Here is a 15642-nt window from a genome sequence, read left to right as displayed (position 1 = left end):
ACCAATCACTCCAGACCAGGTGCCAGCGCCATGACCCACTCGGGCATTAAAGTCACCCAACAAGATGACTATCACGAGGGGCCACTTTAGCTAGCACCTGTGACAGGAGTTCATAGAAGGCGTCTGGCTAATCGGCCTTGCCTGCATCCCTCAACTGATGTTCGTCTTTCGGTGCGGGCATAAGTAACAACCACCACTCCTCGCCTCTTATTGATGGAGAGGTGAGCTCACAGTAGCCTGGGGCTTACAGCTTCACACACCTCACCGTCACGCTCCCACACCCCCTTCATTATTTTGTTCAGAAGAACAGTCACCCCCTGTTTCAGGAGCCAGAGCCAGTCCACCGGCTACCACTAGTCCTATCATTGCTCCTATCAGTACCCCTATCACTATCCCTACCACTACCCCAACCCCGATCACTACTCCTACCCCTCCTTAACCACTCCCACTTGTCCCCTTGTCACCATAACAACAACACCACCACCGCTTTCAACAACAACAACAACCCCACCACTCTTTGTTATCTCAAACACGATCATTTTTTCACAAGCGACCTGCCTAAATTACAGCTGAACGAAGGGGCTGACCATGTAGATATTTATAGCAGCAGACAAATATTCTATATGGAGAAAAATCCACGCGACCACGGGGGAAGAGAGAGAGACATAGAAACTGCAAATACGCAGCAGCCGTTAGAGTCGGGATCGAACCCACGACCTCCTCTATACCATGCGAGGTAGTAAACATCTCCGAGCCACAGTGGCGCTCCTAACGGTAGGAGGCTGCTAGACTTCTGTGCAGCCCATGGGCTTGTAATTACCAACACGCTGTTCCGACATCGGCGCATCCACACAACATCATGGATGGGTCCAAGTAAGAATATCCGCTGAACTATATAGTGACGGAACAGCGCATGCGGGCCCATTTCCTTGACATCAGGACCTATCATGGAGCTGATCTGCCCTCTGACCATCGACTTGTCATCTGTAAGATGTGCTTGACATTCTTCCACTCCGGTCATGAGAGTACACCCAGGACCCCATTCAAACCCACAGTGACCTGGTCTCAGATAGCTATTGAAAGTTGTAAGTGAGAATTTAATCATCGCTTGCACCTGGAGTTGGCATTGCCCCCCCCCCCCCTTGCATTGGATATGAGTGCAGATCTCCACAGAGACCCTGGGTATGCAGTCCAGACCTCCACAGAGACCCGGGTTATGAAGTCCAGACCTCCCCAAAGACGCTTGGTATGCAGTCCAGACCTCGCCAGAGACGCTGGGTATCCATTCCAGACCTCACCAGATGCCCTGGGTATCCAGTCCAGACCTCACCAGAGACGCTGGGTATGCATTCAGACCTCACCAGAGACCCTGGGTATGCATCCAGACCTCCCCAGAGATGCTCGGTATGCAGTCCAGACCTCCACAGAGATCCTGAGTATGTCGTGCAGACCTCCCCAGAGACCCTGGCTTATGGAGGAGTTGTTCCAGCTGGTTCACAGAAAGCGAAAGGCCGACTCCCATCGTTCACAACATTCCAAGTTAGAGAATGAGGTTTACTGCAGCTTTCGCTCGGAGGTTTGGAGAGCCATGCGGCGATGACGATGACTTAGCATGACGATGACTTTGACAATGACGATGGCGGTGACCATGATGATGACTGTGGCGATCGCAGTGACGATGGTGGTTACCATGACAATGACTGTGACGATGACGATGACTGTGACAATGACTATGGCGGTGACCATGACGATGACTGTGACAATGACTATGGCGGTGACCATGACGATGACTGTGACAATGACTGTAACAATGACGACGGCGGTGACCATGACGATGACTGTGGTGATGACGACGATTAGAGTGATGGTAGCGGTAATGACTGTGACCATGACGATGACTGTATCCATGACGATGGCGGTGACCATGATGATGACCATTATCGAGGGCTAACGGACTCCCCCCCCCTCCCCCTACTTCCCCCCTCATTCTACCCTCCCAGGCACCGCGACCGAGTACAAGCGCGTCTGCTACTTCACCAACTGGTCCCAGCACCGCCTAGGCATTGGCCGCTTCACCATGGACAAAGTCGACGCCACCCTGTGCACGCACATCATCTATGCCTTCGCCGGATTCGACGAGAAATTTCAAGTGATCACCACTCAGCAGAACGACCTGGAGACGTTCAACAACACCATGAAAACGATCAAGCTGAAGTGAGTGGAGTGTGGGCGGGAGGGGAGGGGTGGGGAGGGAGGAGAGGGAGGAAAGGGAGCGAGGGAGGGAGGTAGGAGAGGAAGGAGAGGGAAGGAGAGAGGGAGTGGAGGGAGTGGTGGGAGGTTTGGGAGTGAGGGGAAAGGAGGGAGGGGGGAGAGGGAGGAAAGGAGGGAGGGAAGAAGGGTGGGAGGGAGTGGAGGAGAGGGAGTAAGGGAGGGGAGGGAGGATAGGGAAGGATGGAGGGAGTGGAGGGAGGGTTGGGAGGGAGGGGCAAGGAGGGAGGGAGGAGAGGGAGGGAGGAAGGGAGGGGAGGAAAGGGAGAAAATGAGGGAGGAAGATCGGGAGTGAAGGGAGGGGCAGGGAAGAAGGGAGGAGAGGGAGGACAGGAGGAGAGGGAGGAGATGTAGGAAGGGAGCGAGGAGAGGAAGGAAGGGAGGAGAATGAGCTTGGAGATGGAGGAGAGGGAGGGAGGGTGGGGAGGGAGGGAGGGAGGAGAGGGAGGGATGGTAGGGAGGTAGGAGATGGAGGAGAGGGAGGGATTGGAGAGAGGGAGGGCAGGAGGAGGGAGGGAGGGACATCAATCATTGCAAATCATCATTCATCAGCATCATCAGTGGCATCAGCAGTAGCATGATTACCACAATCTTCAGCAGCAAACATGATTATCATTATTTCCCCAATCATAATTCTGCTACTGACACTGACACTGCTGTTGTTTGCTGTTTGCCGATCTTCTTTGTGGCAGGTACCCTGATCTCAAGTTCCTCCTCGCCATCGGAGGGTGGAACTTCGGCGTGGAGAAGTGGGTGAACGCACAAACTCCACCCACTCCCAACCCAATCCTCGAACCCTCTTCTTCATCCCTTCACTCCCCTTTCACTCTCTCCAACCCACCCCCTTCACCTCCTACCTACTTATCCATGGGTCTCTATCAGGGGCGGCTGTAAAACGATAAAATGACAGAATGAATGATAAGTTTTGTTCACGCATAGGGAAGCCAATCAGCATCACGTGGTGGCTTTTTAATCCACGAATTGTCTATTCGTGGTGCGATCCACGAATCGTTGGTTTCGATCCGGAAATCGCGCGACAGGAATCGCTTTAACGATGTAAACATTTGCATTAAAAATATCTCAGCTTGATCCACGCTCGATCTATGCTCAATCACATACACACAGGTATTCCACATATATCAGCTTGATCCACGCTCGAGCCATGCTTGATCACAGAGACATACTCAAAATCCCATAGCTTGAACACCACTCAATCGGTGCTCGATCGATGCTCTTTATTGTTAGAAATCATTCGATTGCCATTTTAAATTGAGCGTTGGATCATCAAACAATACGTCGATTCCCGTTACAGTTTTACATTATATGGGCAAATCCATGGCCAAATTACACCATATATGGGCCTGAAACATGACACAATTGATAATTTTTCATTCTTTCAGTGATGAGTTTTTCCTGGGTTTTTTATTCATTACAAGACGCAACTTTTAGTAAGGGCTTGCGCCAGTTTATTAACAAAAACGATAACGGTTTACACCAGAGATAGGTGGCCCTACACTCGGTCCTTCACTCGGACCTCGGGCTCTAGCTGGTCCTAGCCTCGGCTATCTCTTGGGCTCTCTCACTCGAGTCGGGACTGGGGTTCAGCCAACACAGCCCGACCGAGGAGAGCAGCACCCCACGTAACCTTAGCTGGCTCTTACAGCCTTCTTAGAGCCCTACCCCTGGCTATATCTTTGGCTCTCCTACTCGTAGAACCGGACGGGGGATCAGCCAACACCGTCCTGTCACGAGCAGGAGAGACCTGCTTTTAGATGCTCTGCATCCCGGTCTCCCACAACGACCCCGCTTTCATCACGGGGTCCCGCCTAAAGTATCCCCCATGACATGACGTCATCGCGCCTCACAGCGCTCATGACGTCACGTCGTCATACTACTCCTTTACACAATTACTAGCATAAGTACCCGGCGTTGCCCGGGTGAAAAATATATTTCTTAATAACCTTACATATATACACAGATGGGCTGCTACCCCTGCCCCCCCCCCCCCCCCCCAGCCACGATCTCCTCGGCCGCTGTGCAGTAATATGTACGGCCTATTGTGTGGTGGGGTGTCGAGGCCTAGTACCGTGCAGAGCCTCCGGCCTCGCCTAAATTGCCCCCCCGGCTGAGGCTGGGTACCGGGGCCGTTCCCCCCCCCCCCCCCCCGCGCTACAATAATACTGTCTAATCGCTATAATTTAATTATCTACCGACCCTATAATAGTAATTGCACACATTGGGGTGGCGGGGGAGTGAAGAGGACGTGAAACTTTGATGAATTTACCTCAGAGTCGCGTGGTGGGTGTCGAAGCCTAGTACCGTGCAGAGCCTCCGGCCTCGCCTAAATTGCCCACCCGGCTGAGGCTGGGTACGGGGGCCGTTACCCCCCCCCCCCCCGCGCTACAATAATACTGTCTAATCACTATAATTTTATAATCTACCGACCCTATAATAGTAATTGCACACATTGTGGTGGGGGGGAGGAGTGAAGAGGACGTGAAACTTTGATGAATTTACCTCAGAGTCGCGTGTTAATGCGTGCGCCTATTTTTAACGGGAATTAAAAATGGCGTCCACCCCGCGGCGAATGCGTCGCTACCCGTTGCCAGGGGCAACCGCCGGACCAATCGTGTCTCGCAAATCCCTGACATTTCGTCCAATGAAACTGCGTATGGTCCGATACACAGACACACACACAGACAGACGGACAGACAGACAGATTTGCAATTTTATATATAGAGATACCTGTGGTATACCGTGGACGAAGCCCCATATATAACTATAGAGACCCGCAGAGACAGATATAAAAACCATAGAGACGCACAGAGACTCATATAGAACCATAGAGACCCAGAGACTCGTCGAGACCCACAGAGACTTGCAGAGACCCAGATACTCATATAGAATCATAGAGAACCACAGAGTTCCAGAGACTCATATAGACCCATAGAGACACAGAGACTCAGAGACTCATATAGAACCATAGAGACCCAAAGAGACTCAGAGACTCATATAGAACCACTAGCGGTAAGTCCCCGGTGTTGCCCGGGCGAAAAAGGCAGACACACACATTGACTTACACACAGACATCGACCTACACACATAGAAACACATCGACTTAGACGCACACACACACACATATGGTTAAACCCAGGATGGATCGTTAGCAGGCCAGCCTAAATGTTTCTTACCGGCAAAGATGCTCCATTAGAGGGGTGCACGTTTCTCAAGCCTAGAGAAGAGAGGGAATGACCGTGGCCGAGAAGACCTGGAGCTTCATGCGGAACGAGAGACCAGGTAGCTTCCAGACAGCGTAACACAGCCAATGAAAAGATAATGGCGCTCGACTGATTTAGAATGAGACCTCTGCTGTTAAACCGGAGCCGGTCATGAGCACACTGGCCAGGTATGGGAATCTCTCCAATCTCTGCGCAACTGCCTGTTCACCAATTGTGAATAGTGGGGGTGGATTGTCCGATGGTACAAAATACCCAGGCAGATGCTTAGTTTTGGTGGGGCTGATGGTAAGGCCCCACTTCTTAGTGCAAGCTCCAGGTTCAGCAGCAGTGCCTCTAACTCCTTCTCTGAGTGAGCAGCAATCACCAGAGCATCGGCATACTTAACATGGTTGAGCAATAGGGAGCCATCCCTTGACCGCACCCGGGCATCGATCAGCCTCCTATTGTATCTGTACCATATGGTAATTCCTCCGGTACAGCCATTGAAGGCCTCACGAACTACGTGGTCAAAAGATATGTTAAATAATGTGGGAGCCAGAGGACATCCCTGTCACACCCCAAGGTGTAGAGGGAATGGCTCTGACTGACGGCCATGTAGTTTGACGCGGGGCCGCTCACCATCACGAAGGTCCTTAATGATCGTGAGCAGAGGGTGAAGGACTCTGCAAGCAGGACGAACGACCCAGAGGCCAGGCCTACTGATAGTATCATAGACCTTGACCAGGTCAATAAAGCACACACATTCATTCACACGCACACATGTACCTACAGACACGCAAAGAAATGGACTTACACTGACTCACATGGAGCCACGCACACAAAGCGACTAACACACACGCCCATGGACTGACACACACAGACATATCGACTCACACACACAAACACATGGACTCACACACAGACATATGTGGACTCACACACACATTGCCCTACACACACATACACATATGGACTGTGACACACAGACATCTACTTTAGATACACACACATGGATTAACACACACATATCGACTCACACACACGCATTGACTTACACACACATCGAGTGACACACACACACACATGTATGGACTGACACCAACATGTGGACTAACACATACACATATGCACTGACACACAAATACACATCGACGTACACACACACATCGACTGACACACATAGACACACAAGCGCACATTGACTTACCCACTCAGATGGAGCCATGCACACACATGGACTAACACACACACATTGACTAACACACACACACAGAGCGACTGATACACACACACAAATGGACTGACACGCACACTTGGACTGACACACACACACAAACACTTCGACATACACACACACATCGGGCGTTGTCCGTTCGAAAAAGCCAGACACACACATGAACTTAAGCACAAGCATGGACCTACACGCACACACATATGGACTCAAACACACACACATCGACTCACACACACACATCGACGTGCACAGCAATCCCCGATGATGGTAGAGCTATCAGTATTGCAGTACTACGTATGAGTAAATAGCGTGACGTGAGCAATCGAAACAATAGAAATGCATTCAAGAAATAAGCATAAATAAGTGTAAATTAAAGAGCAGCAGTACGCACAGGTAAGTTGAGAAGCAGGCTACAGTCTAGATTATAGACTGCCAGTACGCCGACTCAATGACATAAGCATTGCACAGTCGACATTAAAAGCTGGCAATACGGGCAGCAGCTGAAAAAGCAGAATACAGTCGACATGAAAGACTGGCAGTACACTGAGTGAGGTAAAGAAGCAGGCAACATATTATAGACTGGAATACACTCGTAATGGTCAAAAGGAAAATTAGCAGTGTAGATAATAGAGTGCCAGTGCACTGACGTTAATTAATCAGCAGGTAGCAGTCCACATCACAGACTGGCAGTAGACTGTTGCAGCGTCATAAAAGCACAGCTAAATAATGAAATATTTAGCAACCTAATAATGAAAAATTTGTTTTGTGCACACAATAATTATTATTGTAACATCTGCCAACGTATTGGTTTAATAATAGTAAACAATAACAATACAATAATGCTATGTAAGCGCTGTAATAATATTAATATCTACTGACTTTATAGCAGTAACTGCACGCATCGTGTTGCGGGGGGGGGGGCGAAGAAGACATCACACTGTGAAGAAATAGCCGCAGCGTTGTGTATATTTATTGCATGCTAAACGCATAAATGAAAATGTTGCCCGTGAGCTCGACCGAACGCGCATCACTTGGCAGGGTCCCCCCCCCACGCAATTGGCGTGAGTTAGTACAGCCGATGTCGCGCAATAAATAGATAAATATAGCGACATCGCACTAAATCGCTAATTCAACTAATTTAAAGGTGATTGACGTAAAAAAGGGATTGCCTATTCCCACCGCGGGGCTTAGGGCGTGCTGCCTGTCAAATCCCTCGCAAGTGCGCGCGGAGACTTTTATATATAAGAAAAAGAAGATAGACTCAGAGACTTATATAGAATCATAGAGACCCACAGAGACCCAGAGACTCATTTAGAACCATAGAGACCTACAGAGACCCAAAGACTCATATAGAACTAGAGACCCACAGAGACCCAGAGACTCAGATAGAAACATAGCTACCCACAGAGACCCACAGAGATCCAGAAACTCATATAGAATTATAGAGACCCACAAAGACCCAGAGACTCATACTCAAAGAGACCCATATGTAGGGCTGTTACAGAGGGGCTGTTTGTGTAGGGCTGTTTGCATAGGGGCTAACGGATAACAAACACAGTGGGCGGGGACTCCGTGAGCACACGGGGTGGTGCCCGCAACGACGTCCGTACTGGACGGCGTGAGGGGGGTTTCGATCCTCTAGGGGGGTATAAAAAGGGTTGAGCCAGAGAGCTCGGGGCTCAGTCTTAGTGTAGTTAAGGGAAGAGAGAAGACCGGCCAGATAGGCCCTGGACTCCCCCTGGGACGCCGCCCTTGTAAGGGCAGTGCAGGCTGGAGCCAGTGGCGTGGTCCCGGAACCAGAGTCAGATCTCTGGGATTCCGGGTACCGTAGCCCGACTGACCAGTGTCGGGCCAGAACAGCCTCCCCTAGCCCGTTAGCGGAGGACTCGGCTAGGAAGGCTAGCTAGGGGTGAATTCCCAGTTGTACGGGTGAGGGGGCCGATACATCCCTCCAGTATTGTAAAGACATTGTGCAAATAAATACGTGTGCCTTACCCCGTTGTCCACGCGTCTTCAAGAACACTTCACATACTAAAACTAAACTACTTTACTTACCTGATAAGGCCCAACTGAGCTACTGTGTAGATCTTTTGTCAGAAGTCCTGACCTGGCTATCATAAATGATAGAAGCTCAACAAAGCATTGACTGATATCATTAGCATTTTCATCACGTGGAAATTTATAACAGCAGCCAAATACTCTAAAGGCATATGTCTACAGACTCATGACGAGCCATTGACCCACGGAGACTTATAGAGAGACATAGATCCGTAGAGACCCACAGAGATTCAGAGACTCATAGAGAATCATAAAGACCCATATTCATTAAGACCCAAACTTAAACGTTACCAGGCCGTCAGAAGCCGCGACGTGGCCATCACAAATAATAGCAGCTCAAACAAGAGGTGGCTTATCATCATCGTCGTCGTCACCACGTGGACATATATAGCAGCAGCTGAATAGTCTAAACGCATAGAGACGTTGATTCTAAATGTAGAGGAGAAAAAAACACAGTACCCGGAGACAAAATCCACACAGTGACCATGGGAGAGAGAGAGAAACGCAGACTCCAAATATACAACAGGCATTGTCAGGGTCGGGATCGAACCCATGACCTCCTATATATCAGGTGAGGTAGTTAACATAATAATAATGTGCATTGTCTTTCAAACCGATTGGCCTACACCAGAGACAGCAGCCTTCTTCATGGCCTAGTCTCACTACCAGTATCAGAACAGAGAACAACACCAAAAGAGATGCATAGAGGACCAGGGGGCGCAGTGTTAGTGATAGCCTGTTCGTGAGCGACGTACCTAGCTAGCGAGCTGATAAACAACCGGGTGAGCGAGCAGGTGAACGAACGACCGATTGTTGAGTGAGTTAGTTGAGCGGGTGAACGACTGGCTGAGTGAGTGAGCGAGTGACATAGCGAGCAGTTGAGTGAATGACCAGGTGAGCGAGTGGCGAGCGAGCGAGCAGGTGGGCGAGTGAGTGAGCGAGTGACTGGGTGAGCAAGTGAGTGAGCGAGCGACCTGGCGAACGAGCAGAGCGGGCGAGCTGAGCAGGCGAGCGAGCGAGAGAGCGACCGGATGAGCTGAGCGAGCGACCGGGCAAGCTGAGCGAGCGAGCGGACGAGCGGGCGAGCTGAGCGGGCGATCATGTGACTGAGCGTAGGTTTTCCCGCATGGTGTCCTGCGCCAATAACCGGAAGGAATTCATTAAGTCTGCCATCGCCTTCCTTCACAAGTACAAGTTTGACGGCATCGACTACGACTGGGAGTACCCGGCGCACCGTGGCAGCCCAGCCACCGACAAGCACCTCTTTACCCTTCTCATCCAGGTGACACGGGGAGCGGGGGGGGGCTCCTCCTATAAACTCTTTCGTTTCTTTCATCCCTGCCCCATCTATTTAAGACCGAAGCAGGAGGAGGATTTCTCCACAACTCTGTGGCTGTCTGCCTCATGATGCTGCTGCTGGCTGTTGTTATTACTGGCGAAAGGTCACTACTAATATGCGCCTATATTAGTAGCCACAGAGATTCGATGCAAAATTGTCATAGTTTTTCATTGTCCACGATTTTGTATTATCTGCGACTGTCCTGCCCGTCATAATCGAGAGTCCTACTGCGTTTAAGCTCCTTCTTTTGTTTTCATTTTACCACTTAGTCACAGATGGTCCCGCTGTTGTAACGTTACAACAGTGCAAAGTCTAGGAAAAACGAACAAATGGTTAAACAATTTTTATTTTACCGGGTAAGACCCAACTAAAGCTATGTAGCTCTTTTTCAGAAGACCTAATCTGGCCACCACAAATGAGTGCTGCTCAACCATGTTGGTGGCTTATGCTCCCATCACGTGGACATTCATAGCAGCAGCCAAACAGTATAAACGCGTGGTGACGTTGATTTCTAAATGTGGAGCGAAAAACTGGAGGACCCCGGAGAAAAATCCAAGCAGTGACCATGGGGAGAGAGACGCAGACTCCAAATATATAGCAGGGATCAGGGTCGGATCGAACCCACGACCTCCTGCATACCAGGCGAGGTAGTTAACATCTCCTCGCCAGTGCACTCCTGGTTGAGGTGGTGGTGAGGCTCCTGGTGGAGGTGGTGGTGGGGCTCCTGGTGGAGGTGGTGGTTTGGGCTCCTGGTGGAGGTGGTGGTGGGGCTCCTGATGGAGGTGATGATGATGGAGATGATGAGGGTGATGGAGATGATGGTGCTGAGGGAGGTGATGATGACAATGATGATGGGGGTGATGATTATGATACTGCTGGAGATGATGATGATGCTGATAGAGGCGATGATGACGATGATAATGCTGATGGAGGTGATGATGCTGATAGAGGTGATGATGATGATGCTGATGGAGGTGATGATGACGATGATGATGATGGAGGTGATGATGATGATGATGCGGATGGAGATGATGATTCTGATGCGGATGGAGGTGATGATGATGGAGGTGATGATGATGACGACGATGATGCTAACCACGCCGCGTGTGTGCCTGTGTGGCGTCTATAGGAGACGAATGCAGCTTTCACGGTTGACGCCCAGAGAAAGCGGTGTTCACGGTTGCTGCTTTCCGCGGCCGTGGCCGCTGCCAAATCGACGGTGGCCGCCGCCTACGAGATCAACTTGATCCATGAGTGAGTCGCTAGCCCAGAGACCAAGGTCCCCCCGTGTAGCCTCTAACAGACTGTAGGGGCAAGTGTTGGTAGCGACCACCTATACACACACAAAGATAAAGGTCCCCCGTGTAGCGTGGGACAGACTGTAGGGGCAAATGCTATTAGTAGTGAGCTACCAATACACACACAGAGACAAAGATCACCCGGGAAGCCTCTAACAGAGTATTCGGGCAACTGGTGGTAGCAAGCAGCACCAATACACACACACAAAGATCCCGCGTGTGACATCGACAAGACTCTAAGGGCAATTGCTATTAGTAGTCATGAGTAGCAGCAGCGTTTATGAAGGCTGGCAGTGTGGCACACAAAGAGGGGGTAGGTGGCCAGCGCCACGCCCGACCGCCTTTGTCTCCCCCCACTTGTGATGCTTACTACACACGATCACACCATGGAACTTATTTGAGGCTGAGTCGACCTAGGGGAGGCCCAGTAGTCACGAGTCTCATGAACCTGATGTAGCTGCTCACTCCGAGCTCTCAATGTCCTGATAGTGTGTTGTGTTTGTGCTGTTCGCCTTTTGGCGTCCTCTGGTCTAACACCGTTTGAGACGAGGCTCTAAAGAAAAATGTCTCTGGTGTGGACCAATCAGTTTCAAAGACAATGCACATACTGTCAGAACATGCGTTTTCTTTGCATGATCATGACAAATATATGTGGTTAATGCAGACATGATGCGTTGCAAAGGTTTCAGTTTGGTGTTTTAACATCTTAACACCTGTTTTATTGCCAGAAAGTGGAAAAATCGATTATCGTAATTTAATACTGGCAAAGGAGGTCTCATGATCTATTCTTATTTTTCATACGTTGTAGTAAATAGTTTATTATTTTCCCCCTGCACTTCCGATAAGCATGGTTGGCTGAATTCGGTGCGAAAGAAGTTCAATGTACACACATATAAAAACTCAGACAGAGACCCAAAGACTCATCACAGAGAGGCCGATAGACTAATCAGACAGAAACTCGTAGACTCATCACAAAAGGACCTATAGACTCACAGAGAAACCCACAGACTCATCACACAGTGACCCACAGACGAACACAGAGACCCATACATTTAGTAATAGGTTTTACCCTTTTATCTGGCAACAAAACTGCCACCTTATACAAGGGATCATGTTTGCAATAACCACAACACTTGCAGTCAAAATGCAAACAAAAAGAGACAACTCTGATAATGATATGCACTGTCCTTGAAATTGATTGTTCCACACCCGAGACGGATTTTCTCAGAGCCTAGTCTCACATGGTGTTGGACCAGATGACGCCAAGAGGCGCACAACTCAAAAATAGCGCACTATCAGAGTATTGAGAGTTCGGGGTAAGCATTTACATTATGAGACCTCCTTTGCCAGTAGCAAGATATAGTAATAGGTTTTTACCTTTTTATCTGGCAACAAAACTGACACCTTTATATAAGGGATCATGTTTGCAATAACCACAACACTTGCAGTCAAAGTGCTACTGGCAAAGGATGTCTCATAATGTACATGCATACCCCGAGAGAGACAGAGAGAAACAGAGAGAGATCGAGACATAGAGACACAAACAGAGAGCTACAGAGAGAGACGGAATGATGCGGCTGCTTTTTCCACGGCGTGCAGGCACCTGGACTTCATCAACCTCATGTCGTACGACCTGCAGAAGCAGAACGGGAAGACGAGTCACCACAGCCCCCTGTACGCCTCCAAGTCCATCATCCAGACGGACACAGTGGTGAGCCCAGAGGCGGTGGTGTGGGGGGGGTCATTCCCCCTTGCTGAAAGGTTTACGGCGATCCGGTGAATCGTTCCACGGCTCTCCTCACCGTTGGAATGAATCGGGAGCCCCGGCTCGGCGTAAAAAACGATTTCCCTTTTCCACCGGGTTGCGGCCCCGCTGAGCGAGTAGGAATCCGAAAAGCTAGAAAGCTCTTTATATTTTAATCTATTGTAATTTTACCAGAGATTCTCCTGGTAGGTGCCACACGTTTTTTTTTTTTTCGTTTTTTTTTGTCGTTAGGTTTTTTTCGGTTTTTAGTGGTTTTGTTTTTTTTTAGTTTTTTCGTTTTTTTTGTGGTTTTTGTGTTTTTTCGGTTTTTAGTGGTTTTTGTTTTATAACAATGCACTGACACGACAGGATAGCAAAGCCTCGGAAAGGACTTGATAGAGCTGCTGCTCACTCCCGAGCTCGAAGTGGCTCTGCTCACACATGTGGCCATTGTCCTTGTACTGTTCGCCTCTTGGGGGTTGTCCTCTGGTCTGATACTTGGTGGTGAGACTGGGCCATGAAGACAGGCGGCTGTTGCCTCTGGTGTAGGCCAAGCAGTTTAAAAAACAATGCGGATATATACTATGACAGCCATGTTTGTTTGCATGTTCACCGCAAGTACTGTGTGTGCTTCATGCAGAGAGACTTAATTCCTTGCTAAAGGTATAATCTATGTGGTTTCTGAACATCTTAGCACACCTCCTGTTTCATTGCTAGAAAAGGGTATAAACCAGGGGCGATTTCTTCATTAGGGCGATTGGGCGACGCACCACCAATGTCATTGAACCACAGAGTCACGCTAGCCGTCACTGTCAGCCTCTGGATATAGTCCAATCAGCGTCATGTCACGTTCTGTGGAGTACCGCCTCTTTTTGGGCGATTTCACTCCGGCTGAGAATCGCCCCGAGTGGCCCCATAGACTTACATTGAAAGATGTTTTTTTCGAACGGCGGGCGCTCCAATGCATTCTCTATGGCTTCCGGGAGGGCAAGCCCTAACGTGCTTACGTCATCATACGTGCTAACGTCATCATATGTAAGCACGTTTCATCCAACAATATAATTTATCGCCACCTAGTGGAATCTTCTTCTTGGTTCTTTCGGTAAAGTCACGTAGAAGGGAAGTAATAAAATAATAAAAATAAAACATAATAAAATTATTCTCACGACGTTTCGGCCACAGCGCAAGTTATTCTCACGACGTTTCGGCCACAACGTTCCACTCACTGGCATGGTGCAGTGTGCAGAGTAATGTATGGTGTCGTAATTGTATAGTAAATATATAGCAGTGTGATACACATTAGGGTGGGTAGAATAATACATAGTGTTATATTAAAATGGATAAGGCAGCAACTGCAGCAGCAGCAGCAACTGCAGCAGCAGCAGCAACTGCAGCAGCAGCAGCAACTGCAGCAGCAGCAACTGCAGCTCCCTTTGATGCTGTTAATCCTGCATAATGCACATGCATATGCAGTACTAATCAAATTCCTGCATTTCCCATAAATATGCTAAATTCCTCTTGATATGCAAATTCCTTTGTCAAGGCGCCCAGCTTATATATATGCTCCAAGCTCGTGTGCTGTTTCATTCAGACTCTGTCGCCTCGACGGACCTGGTTTTCACCTGAGGACGGCTGCTTGCGTTGTGGCCGAAACGTCTTGAGAATAATTTTATTATGTTTTATTTTTATTATTTTATTACTTCCCTTCTACGTGACTTTACCGAAAGAACCAAGAAGATGAATCCCTGCAGTCACGAAAGTTTTAAATCAAAATCTAGTGGAATCTTTAATAAAATAAACTTGAGTGGTTTGTTTTAATAGTGAGTATAGAAACAAACAAGATGTATTGTAAGAGTCACTTTATTTTTCATTAATATTAAAGAAGTGAAGTTGCCTTTACATGCTTAAGCTGTTAATTTATCCATTGCATGGGTGGACCTTATCCTTATCAATCATCCAGACATTTGCCCCCCCTGAGAGATTTTGCAGGAGCCGCCACTGGTATAAACCCATTCTTATTTTTCATGAAACTATTGTTTATTGTCACAGGAAGGCCCCCAACTAAGCTTCCGTTTCGCTCTCTTGTCAGAAGCCCTGACCTGAACATCGCAAATGGTAGCGGCTCAACCGAGTGGTGGCTCATCATCATCATCATCGTCGTCATGTGGACATTAATGTCGCATAGAGACCCATAGAAATACATTGAGGCACATAGAGATACATGGAGACCGGTAGATATACACAGATATGCACGGAGACCCACAGAGATGCATAGAGAAACATAGAGACACAGAGACCCATAACGATACATAGATAAACATGGAGACCCAGAGAGATACATAGAGAAACAGAGGCGCATAGAAACGCAGATACATATAGAGACCCATAGCGATACATAGAGACACATAGAGACCCACAGATATAGACAGAGGTACATAGAGATGCATAGAGACCCACAGACCAAACTCAAACCTAAACTATTT

General features: G+C 48.8%; 1 protein-coding gene across 1 annotated transcript in view; it reads left to right on the top strand.

Moving 5' to 3' along the window:
- The window catches only part of LOC133359964 (chitotriosidase-1-like), a 44703-nt gene that overhangs the window by 9717 nt on the left and 19344 nt on the right, over positions 1–15642 (top strand). The window contains exons 4-8 of the mRNA XM_061578530.1: positions 2001–2214; positions 2961–3017; positions 9895–10060; positions 11247–11371; positions 13015–13126. Of these exons, the coding sequence (XP_061434514.1) occupies positions 2001–2214; positions 2961–3017; positions 9895–10060; positions 11247–11371; positions 13015–13126 (674 nt within the window). The remainder of the gene's footprint in view (positions 1–2000; positions 2215–2960; positions 3018–9894; positions 10061–11246; positions 11372–13014; positions 13127–15642) is intronic.

Source organism: Lethenteron reissneri, chromosome 66 (genome assembly GCF_015708825.2).
Source record: "Lethenteron reissneri isolate LAM-NWPU_2019-01 chromosome 66, ASM1570882v1, whole genome shotgun sequence".
Classification (NCBI taxonomy): Eukaryota; Metazoa; Chordata; class Hyperoartia; order Petromyzontiformes; family Petromyzontidae; genus Lethenteron; species Lethenteron reissneri.
The sequence above is the reverse complement of the archived record's forward strand: the minus strand, read 5'-3'. Positions and strand labels throughout refer to the sequence as shown.